This window comes from Pistacia vera, unplaced genomic scaffold (assembly GCF_008641045.1).
Source record: "Pistacia vera cultivar Batoury unplaced genomic scaffold, PisVer_v2 Contig163, whole genome shotgun sequence".
Taxonomy (NCBI): Eukaryota; Viridiplantae; Streptophyta; class Magnoliopsida; order Sapindales; family Anacardiaceae; genus Pistacia; species Pistacia vera.
The window spans coordinates 708,870-719,640 of NW_022195716.1; the positions used below are offsets into that span (position 1 = coordinate 708,870).

Below are 10,771 nucleotides of genomic sequence, written 5' to 3' on the forward strand. Positions count from 1 at the left end.
CCTAAATCACAATTTTCCCAAACTTGAATATCAGAAGAATTAATCAATACTTGAGATGGCACTCCATAAAATGCTATTCATAACCATATCATTACTTTTTTGCTTCATTTCAAAGGAAGCTGTTGCAGATACAGGGACTGCAACCTTCTATACTCCTCCATACGTTCGTAAGCCTCAAAATCTCACTGAACTTAATCATATTTAGACTAGTCATATGGGTTTCAATTTATATTAAAAACCTTTACCCTATAATTAGCTAGCCTAGTACATATATTTGTAATTTGATTATTGTTTCAGTTTTTCCTTTACAACATTTAATTGTGTGGATGCAGCTTCATCTTGTAATGGATTTCAAAATGATGGGGTGATGATTGCTGCGGCGAGCGATGCAATCTGGGAGAACAGAGGTGCCTGTGGGAAAAACTACAAGGTTACTTGCACAGGAGCAACCAATGAGGGAGATCCCTATCCATGCACAGGAGCATCAGTTGTTGTGGAGATTGTTGACTATTGTCCCCCTGGTTGCCGTGGTACTATTGACTTATCTCAAGAAGCTTTTGCGGTCATTGCCAATCCTGATGCCGGAAAAATCGATATATCCTTTCAAAGGTATGTAAAATTATGTATATAAAATTGGGATCTGAAAGTTGATGCGATTAGTATTACTAATATAGGTATAAATCTTGTTGATGACATGAATCAATATTTTAATTAATGAAGGTTTTTTTGTTTTGTTTTAAATATTGATAATTATAGGTATCATAACATGTAAAATCTAGTTCATGATATGAATCGTTGCAATTATAATATATGTGACACTTACTATATTAAATGAATTATGAAGTTACAAGTTTAAATTGAAATATGATATTTCACATAATAGCTATGACGTTGAATATTACAAATATGTTTTGATGATGCATTATATTATATTGGCTTTAACAACGTAGAGTTCTGACCGGTTTGTGTATATCTATTTATATAGAACGTGCAGATTTTAGATATATATTATTTGTTATTTATTGATTCATTTTTTTTATTTCTCTAATGCAGTGTTTGAATGACAAAGGATTTCAATCGCATGGTATGTAGCCAGTGAAGAAAATGGTGTTTGAAATTTGAAGTGATGTTTATTTTTAGTGTTTGGTCTTTTCTTTATTATGCATGGATGGAGCTAGCAGTTACTGACTGCCAAAATGTGTAAAAATAAGAATGTGTTTTTTTTTTTTTTTTTTTTTTTTTTTAAATCAAAGTTAAATGAAAAATGTCTCTGTAGCATGTTCTAGATCCAAGTTCTCAGTTGCATATTATCATGAAAATGAAATCATCAGTGCACATGAAGTATATGTACATATTTTTCTAATAGTTGAGTATACGATATCTACTTTAATATTACACAATTAATTAAGTATTGATTATACACATATATGTTAAAGATCTTATATATATTTTTCATAAATAAGAAGTTTATAGTCATACCAATTATAATGCCCGAAATTCAAGACACAACACAAGGCCTTTAAGATGTCAATAATGGATGAAGGATAAGGTTTTGTTTAATTGTTTCCTTACAAATTTTGTTAAGAATAAAAGAATGAATCCTATTAGAATAAAAAATCTCCAAGTTGATAACCAATTTTAGGGTCTGATAGAAGAAATGGTTACAGATAATTAGACATGGCAAAACAGGTGAGTCGGGTGGGTATGGGCCGAGCCAAACGGATAGAGGAAAAAAAGGACGGATTCTATATGGGTCTAAAATATTATATCCGTATCCTACTCTATACGAGTTCGGGCCGACCCGCGGATACCCCTTTTTTCTAGTGAGCTCCAGCTGTCTGCTTCTTCAAGCACTACCCACGCCATATCCAAATCACAACACTCTCTTCTTCTCTAATTCCACCTTTACTGTATTATTTCTAATTTATTAATTGATCTTATCTTCACATTAGTTTTTCTTCAACAATACCAAATAAAATAAGATTTTATTTAACAAATTTACAAGAGTGGTCCGGGCAATTTATCAAGCAGGTGGTGGGCAAGGTGAAAATGGCGAATTCCACAACAAACAAATTCAATCACAAAATCCATTCAACACTTCCAAATCAAAACTCCTAAACAAACAACTTCTCCAATCAAATTTCACACCAGATGGGCAGCAATCTCTCAACCAACACAACAAACAATAATCCACAAGAGATTTATCCAACAAAATCACACATGTTGCAGATAGTGGAAGCTGCCGGTGGAGTCGCGTGGTAGTTGTACGCTGGGCGTCTCCCGCTAGGTGTTGTGCGTTGGAGTACGGAGTGAGAGAGCAGCGGCGGCGGGTATGTGATGGGTATGGGATGTGAGAAAGTGAGAATGAGGAGGTAATAGTGTTTGAAAGTGAGATGGGTATGGGTGGTGTCGGCGGGTCACGGGAGCAAAATCCTACTGTGATAGTGTTTGAGAATGAGGAGAAGAGTAAGTGATAGTTTTTGGTCTTTGCACTTTTGACTTTGAGATTGAGTATTGTTTTGTTTGAAAGAAAACCTTGGACTAAAAAAGTTTTTTTTTTTTTTCTTCCTTCCTCCCTTCAAAATACGGTACCCACGGGTGTATCCGGTCCAACCCTTTTTATCACATGAAAACAAGGCTTAAAATGTTTACCCATACCCGTTTTCAAAAAGGGTGCCCACGGGTATAGATCCGTTTTGCTAAGTCTACAAATAATATAGTGTAAAAGTACTGTTTAAACACTAAAGGTTGATCGGTGAAAATAGGATTGTTTCCAGTCTCTATTAATTAGTACCTAAGGGATTCTTTCTAGTCTCGGTTAATTAGTACCTAGTTAGGTAATGGGTTATCTGATATTTGGTATTGCACACTTGTATACCTGGTAAGATATTGAGTTATTTGACATTTGGTATTGCTATCTTGTATATTGTTGTAAGAGTTTATGGACTCTTTTTAACACAGCGGAATGGGTATTAGTGAGTGTTTAACCATTTTGCTTGATGTTTACCAAATCAACAAATTAATCAACTAACCATGAGCATACAAATAAAGCACACAGAGATTTACATGGTTTGACTAGAATCATTTTAGCCTACACCTATCAGACTAAGTCCACATGAAACAAATCCACTATAACAAACACAATACAAGCAAATCCAGAGTTGATGTTAAGTACTACAATGTAAAATACTCATTGTTCTACAAGACTCTAACTCTACCTTCTGATTCCTTTAGTGTTTTGCTATAACAAGCTTCTGTCCAAGACACCACTTGGTCAGTTCGAGCTCCACTTGAGCTTCAATTGCGGAACTCTTTTTTAGCTCCATAGCTTGACATGTTTTGTTTAGTACGATCATGTGAACAAGACAATACATGCATATACAACAAGATGTTGCAACTTACAACATGTGTAAACGATAAAAGAAAATCCAAGACTTTAGAAGACTTAGCCATTCCTCTTATTAATACAGGCCTTTTGGGAAGCCCAGGTCTTAAATTAGTTTCGGCCTTTTAGTTCTAGGTGGACACAGTTCCACCGTAATTTTATAAGGTTGTCACTGATTTTCTCTCAATTTCTATCTCAATTACACTTACAAAATTCCAAAACCCACTTTTGTATTCCCTTTATATTCTTATTTGCGATATCTCCAATGTGTAAAACGCTCATGCTTTATAATTTGAATTAAGAATTAACACATCCTGTCTGTCTCCATTATTATTTTATTTTGAACTGTCTACTTGGAAGTCTACATTTGTCGTAACTGTTTATTGCAAAAAGGGTTGGTGATAATCCAAGCAATAATATACTTTTTGATCCATGCATTATATCAAATAGCATTTTTTTTCTTCACAAACTCAGTTTTGCATCTTACTTGTAAGAAGTGGCAACTAGCTAGTGTACAAGTAATTTTATAAACAACCGAATACATTTATTTTTAGCCATGAGAAAAATAAATGCGTTTGACTTATTATTTCTATCCATATTCCCCAAATATTATTTGGCACATTATTTCAGAAATATTAGTCTATTTTTTTAATTATTTTTAGACCCCTTAAGCTTATTAATTTCATTAAATACTCACAGAAAAAAAGTTTAAAAACTAACAAAAACACTCTCACCCACTCATACATGCCAGATTCCGGCTATCACCGGCCTCTCACAATAGTCACACCACCATCGAAAATGGTCGGTAATTCACTGATCTGGCCGTCAGAAATTTTTCGGCCGTCGATGGCCACATCCAGCCTTAGATCTGGCCTTTTCGGGCCAGATCCGTGGTGGATATGATCGGAAAAGGCCATATCAATCGAATATCCATTAGATCCGACCGATATGTGTCATTAAAAAATTTTCCGACCAGATTCCGGCGATGGTGGCGGGAATCTGGCACTGCGGGTGGTAGGGGTGTTTTTGTCAATTTACAATATTTTAATATATTGGGGTGTTTATCAAATTAGCAAACATAGGGGTTTTTTTTTATTATAAATTTTACATCGTAATACTCCCATATCCAACTACCCAATATTATTCCCAAAATCCAATCCAAAATAATAAATCAAACACACCCAATTTTTTTTGAAAACAGCATAACCACAAGCTCAAGATCATCTAGTAGCTTCTGCCTTCTATCATTCTAGGATATATCTTTAGTTTGGATTTGAGTTTATTTGTCTCTTAATCAAGGATCTGTGCCTTGCAAACATGTGACTGCAAATAGAGATCCCAACGTGAAAACTTTGGTACATTCTTCCTTTCTATACTTTGTCATTATATACTTGAACTTAATGAGCTAGCTAGCTCTTCTCTTTTCATTCAAAATAGTAAATATTTATATGGTTTTGTATTAGAATAACACTGACCATCCAAAATAACGCACTAGAAGATTGAAAGTAAAATGAATCAAATAATTAATTATATTGCAGCAATCATACACCTTAATTATTAATTCTTTTTGTATTGATGATTTTGACAATGATTCTTCTTTAATTAATTTCATCTTTTAAGATAAATTTAAGGATGGCAAAAAACCTGGTTCCACCAGACAGAAAATCCCTTAAAAGGTCTGAGGTTGGGGAAATGTGGAAACCCACGAAACCCGACTCCGTCTCTTACAAAGATATTTAATATATATAATTAATTATAATGAATATTCCATTTAAAATTCAATTAAAAAAAGAAACAATTTCGGGATTTCCCAAGTGTGGGTACAAGGCCGGGGTGGGTATTGCTTTCCCCTATCTTGGGGATACCTGCCCCCATCTCCCAAAGATTTGAGGTTATGGAAAGGGCGACATCTTTACAGGAATGGGGTTGGAGATGAAGGTCCCCGGCCCACCCCTGAAATTGCCAACCCTAATAAAAGTTTTGTAACATAATGAGTGGTATATATTACATAAACGTTACACTTATATATAATTTTGACAAGTCATACTGTGAACCTTTTTTTTTTTTTTTTCGGGTGATCGGGTTGTCCGGGCCAACTTGTGTATCTCAACTAATCCCTAAGACCCTGAAGTTAATGGTCTGGTAAACCTCCAATAGTCACCTCTATTAGCAATTGAGGTGAATCGGACTCAAGACCTCCTGGGTAATACCCCAAAAGTTTCTATTCAACCACTCGATCACCCAAAGGTGACTATATAGAAGTTTGATTAACAGTATTGAACTTCATTCCAAAAAATTTCTCATCCTTTGTCCTCCATATTTGGATGTATGATATATGAACTGGAGCTTCGTAGTCTCCACTCACATAGCTGTATTTTTTATTCTAATTCCAGGGAAAATGTAAGAAAATATTACTATTCATAACCCTGAAATCTACAAATGGTATTTGTCAATATCAATTCCCAGAGCTTAACTTTTCTTGTAAACTGAATTTTTTTTCCTGATTATAACTCCACCTGGCTCATGATTGCAAAAACCAGCGGCTATCTGCTTTTCAGCGATGTTAATTTTTACCAGATTTAGACAATTTGTTTGAAATTAACAAAAGCGCCAAATTACAGATACATATTGCATGAAACTCCCAATTAAAATAATATTGGATTAATGTGAAGAAAACTTAAGTAGCATCAACTTTTGGATGTTTGCAAGCATATTGTTATATTCATTCCTTAAAGGCTAATTAGATGTGGTAAAATATTCTCCTCATAAACCTCAAAATGCCTTTAAACATACATCTAATTAATGTGGGATCAACAGGGATCATTAACAAATTAATTACTGGCGGATCATTTTCAAAGCCTCTTGGGATTAAATTGTGAAAGTAAATCCATGCATGCTCATCACATTAATATTAATGGATCTTAATCTTAAAAATACGCAAATCAAACCTTACAATTTGATCGTTAATTTAAAAGATTAATTCATTAATTTACTCCTCTAATCAAGTCAGTAGCCGGCGCCCAACAAATAACAAGGACAAGGGTTTTGTAAATTTTTATGCATGCGAAGAACATTTAAACTAACGTCACTAAAAATAACATAATTAAGACAATATAAGTTTGTTTGACATAGTATCAGCCTTGTAATTGTCCAACTCACAGTTTGACATATTTAAAAGTATTAAAAAACTTCACTTGCATGATTTATAGAAGCATCTATAAATACCCACCTCTTCTCTAAACTAGTTATCAGGCATTCAACTGTCGATTATATAAATTAAGCTTGTTCATAACTAAAGAAACTAGATATGGCAACAGTGCGACACATCTTCTTAGTCACAGCATTAGTCTTCTGCCTCTTCTCTGCGACAACTACCACCGATAAAACAGCAACCTTCTACACTGCTCCATACGTTCGTAAGAATCCTCCATATATTTACATTCCTATTCTTAATGTCGCGTTTGGTGTTTATACTAGTTGTTTTCAGTATTTCTAAATATATATTTGAAAAAGTCAACTCGATATTACGCATTTTGTTATGTTAACATTCAAATATATATATTTCCTTTTAGAGACTAGACTCAGAAATTAACTTTAGGGGTTAAATTCAAAGTAAAATAATATATTATATGAAAAATAAACGAGTGGAGCCAGACATAAAAACATTGATTCAGATACAACCTAACAAAAAAGAAAAAAGAAAAAACCGAATTATTGAATTTTTATGTTGAGTGGGGTCACCAGCCCCCACTCGTTAGTATGTGAATTCGTCCATGCTTTCCTGTGGCCAATACCAAAAAAGTAACATGGATAATCATGGGAATAAAACAAGAAGATCCAAAGAAGACATTATTTTGATTTTGTTCCCAACATTGAGCTAATTTTCCATTTGAATGCAACTTCTGCATGTTATGGTAAAAAAGACGAGGGAGCAATGATCGCAGCGGCCAGCGATGAAATTTAGGACAGTGGAAATGCTTGTGGTCAGAATTACAAGGTTAAGTGCTTAGGTGCAACCAATAAAGGTGTTGCTCATCCGTGCCAAGGCTATGGGGAAGTGGCTATTGGGATATTGTGGCTCGTTTTTCTATTTGTTTCCATGTAAAATTGTATGTCTTTAGGAAAACTTTTTAGTAAATAATACAATTCTAAATAGGAATGAAAATATGAGAGTCCAATTAGGAATTGAAATATGAATCATATTAGGAATATAATATCTCATATACTACTTATAAATATAGGAGTGAGAACCAATTCAAGGTTATGAGAGAATGAGAGAATGTGAGAACTGTTGGATATGGTTCATACTTTGCATTGTTTTACTAATATTTGGGCCTGGGTCAGGATAAATTCGGGTAGGCCCAAATGGGGTAGGGTATTTTCTATTATATAATGTAATAGTAAGAAACCTAGGGTTACAAGAAAATAAAGAGAGTGAGCTGCCGTCAATTATTGATTTGTAACTGCTACAGAGTTCTGAAACTCAATAAAATATTTATTTGAATGCTGCATGTAGTTCTTTAATTAGAACTAATCAGGGTAAATCAAGTGTCCTTATTTACTTTTCTGTTTATTTTATTGCGTGTGTTTGGCTGATATTTCAACAAGAACACAGGGTATTTGATATAAGGGTTATTAAACACCATGGGGAGAGAGTCTTAGAAATTGGGATTGTTTCTACTCTAGGTATGGGGTTGAGCGTGGTTAGAAATTAGGATGTTTCCGCTTTGTTTTATGTAGCGGGTTTATGGTATTGTGTACTCCTGTATATTGTGTTCATGAAACTATAGTGGATTTCTCTCATTCGTGGATGTAGGTGGGTTATGCCGAACCATGTAAATATTGTGTTTGTTTGTGTAGTCTGATTTTATTCCTATGTTATTTATGTCGAAAGCATGTTTTCCGCTGCGCGATCTCCTAACAAATGGTATTAGAGTTCCAAGTTGCGACTTAGGAGATGAGTTTTTTCGAGATGGTGGATGCACATAAGAGACGGACTACAACATGTTTAAGTTATAGGTGGAGTGGTTCTCAAATCTTGGCGGCAAAATTCGGCATGACTACTATGCGACTTGGATGCTAGCAAAATTTGACATGGTTAACCTCGATGTCATGGTGATGGAGCGTTATCTTCGTCATGTTCATTGTTATGATGGAAAACTCGTCAAGATGGAGATTGTTGGGATATTGTGGCTCGTTTTTCTATTTGTTCTCATGTAAAATTGTATGTCTTTAGGAAAACTCTTTAGTAAAGAATACAATTCTAAATAGGAATGAAAATATGAGAATCCAATTAGGAATTGAAATATGAATCCTATTAGGAATATACTATCCCATATACTACCTATAACTATAAGGGTGAGAACTAATTCAAGGTTATGAGAGAATGTGAGAACATAAGGTATTGATATAAGGGTTATTAAACACCATGGGGAGAGTGTCTTAGAAACTGTGATTGTTTCCACTCTGGGTATTGGGTTGAGTTTGGTTAGAAACAAGGATGTTTCCGCTCTGTTTTATGTACCGGGTTTATGGTGTTGTGTACTCTTGTATATCGTGTTTATGAAACTATAGTGAATTTCTCTCATCCGTGGAAGTAGGCAGGTTATGCCGAACCACGTAAATATCATATTTCTTTGTGTGGTCTGATTTTATTCCTATGTTATTTATCTCGAAAACATGTTTTTCGCTACGCGATCTCCTAACAAATGGTATCAGAGTCAGGTTCAAGTAAGAAAGCGATCGTTGGAGAAGAAGGAGGATCTGCACCTGGGATCAACAAGTTTGATGGAACAAATTACGCATTCTGGAAGAGGCAGGTTGAAGATCATCTATATAGCAGAAAATTACATCTACCTCTCTTAGGAGAAAAACCCGAAAAGATGTCAGATGAAGATTGGGCACTCCTTGACAGACAAGCGTTGTAGATTTTGGTAAGTGTACGAAATCGTGCAAGTAATAAAGTGTATACATACGGATATTGAACCCAAGGGAATTACTATTATCAATTACCAATTAAACTATCATATTTCTATTTGATCAATCCAAATTGTATCAAGGAAGATCTAAACTAAATTAACAATTGAAATTAAAAAAAAAAACTGAATAGAGAACAATTAAAATAAACCTTTGGGTAAAAAGAAGATGACTAGACCTACAACATAGACTTCACACCAACTCTTATTCATATGTATCGATCTCTTATGCTAATTTTATTAAGCTCTTCCTACAGGTCAAACTCCCTAAATTTCCAATAACTTTCTCTCGAACAATTATCAAATTAACCCCTAATTACTAACCCGAATTATCTCAAATCAGATTTAAGCAATTGGAGATCATTACGCTCTATGGATTTTACAAAAACCTCACAAGTCGCGGTAACCTATCTCTAGTGTTCGCTCAACCTATGGTTTTACTATCGTAGACCAACTAAGTATCATCTCTCGATCTCAACCTAGTCCATTAGTTCATTCAATTCTTGGGCCCTTAAGAATCAAAAGCATTAGGTATAATAGTAAAACTTAGAAAGAATTCTTAATAAAAATCAACAATCAAAGATCAATACATAATCAAGAGATTGGGCTACATCTTAGCCCAAGAGAATAAATTTAGTTCATAATAAACATGAAAGAAACAATTATCATGAGTTTATAAGAAAAGAACAAAGAAAACTTCTCTATATTGTGAATCAAAGCTCCAGAACTTATGTTACTTTTCTTCTCTGCAGATTTTTCTCTCCTTCTTCTCACCAAAGAAACCCCCAAAATAATGCTAAAAGACCTCCCTTTATATCCCACAAGGGTTAGGGTTTTATTTCCTTTAATTCTATTAGGGATAGGACTCTTAACCCTATTTTTCTACCAAAAAATGGATAAGTGATTTTTAAGTTCCGTGACTGTGCCCTGGCACCGTGCTGTAGCACAGTAGCTACTGGAAAAAAGTGTGCTGCGGCACAATAGCTTCTGGCCTTCTTCCCGCATCATTCCACTGTTCTTCAGAGATGGTGATTTTTGAACTCGATAAAAATGAAATTTGAAAAAGTGGTAAACATATTAAATGTAGCCCTTTGAATTAGCTTTCTAAAGGTCTAAGAATCTTCTTAATCTGAGTTCTATGGCTCAATATATTTTCAAAATACCGAGGCATGCTCAAGCTGGAACGTAATCTAGAATCTTCTCTTTATTCAACTTCCATAACTTCTTCAATTCAACTCCGATTCTTGATCCATTTGTTTTTACTCATCACTCATTCTGTTGCCAACATGATTCTTCATCCAAGCATAACATTTAAGCACTAGTAGCCTGAAAAAACACTCAAAAACACCCGTGATCCCGTAAAAGGCAATTATGAAAATATTAAGCAACTTTACCAAATTAAGCCTAATTT

At 34.4% G+C, this 10,771-nt stretch overlaps 1 protein-coding gene across 1 annotated transcript; it reads left to right on the top strand.

Moving 5' to 3' along the window:
- LOC116125380 (EG45-like domain containing protein) lies at positions 1 to 1,231 on the top strand. Its single transcript, XM_031411121.1, has 3 exons — positions 1 to 167; positions 333 to 609; positions 1,054 to 1,231. The coding sequence occupies exons 1-3, from the start codon at positions 56 to 58 to the stop codon at positions 1,058 to 1,060; spliced, it is 396 nt and encodes a 131-aa protein (XP_031266981.1). The 5' UTR covers positions 1 to 55; the 3' UTR covers positions 1,061 to 1,231.
- The last annotated feature ends 9,540 nt before the right edge of the window (positions 1,232 to 10,771 follow it).

What these genes read in the sequence shown, in the direction of transcription:
- LOC116125380 (XM_031411121.1), top strand. Translation starts at nt 56, where the DNA reads ATGGCACTCCATAAAATGCTATTCATAACCATATCATTACTTTTTTGC. An exon ending in CTATACTCCTCCATACGTTC is followed by an intron (nt 168 to 332) that starts GTAAGCCTCAAA and finishes GTGTGGATGCAG; the next exon opens with CTTCATCTTGTAATGGATTT.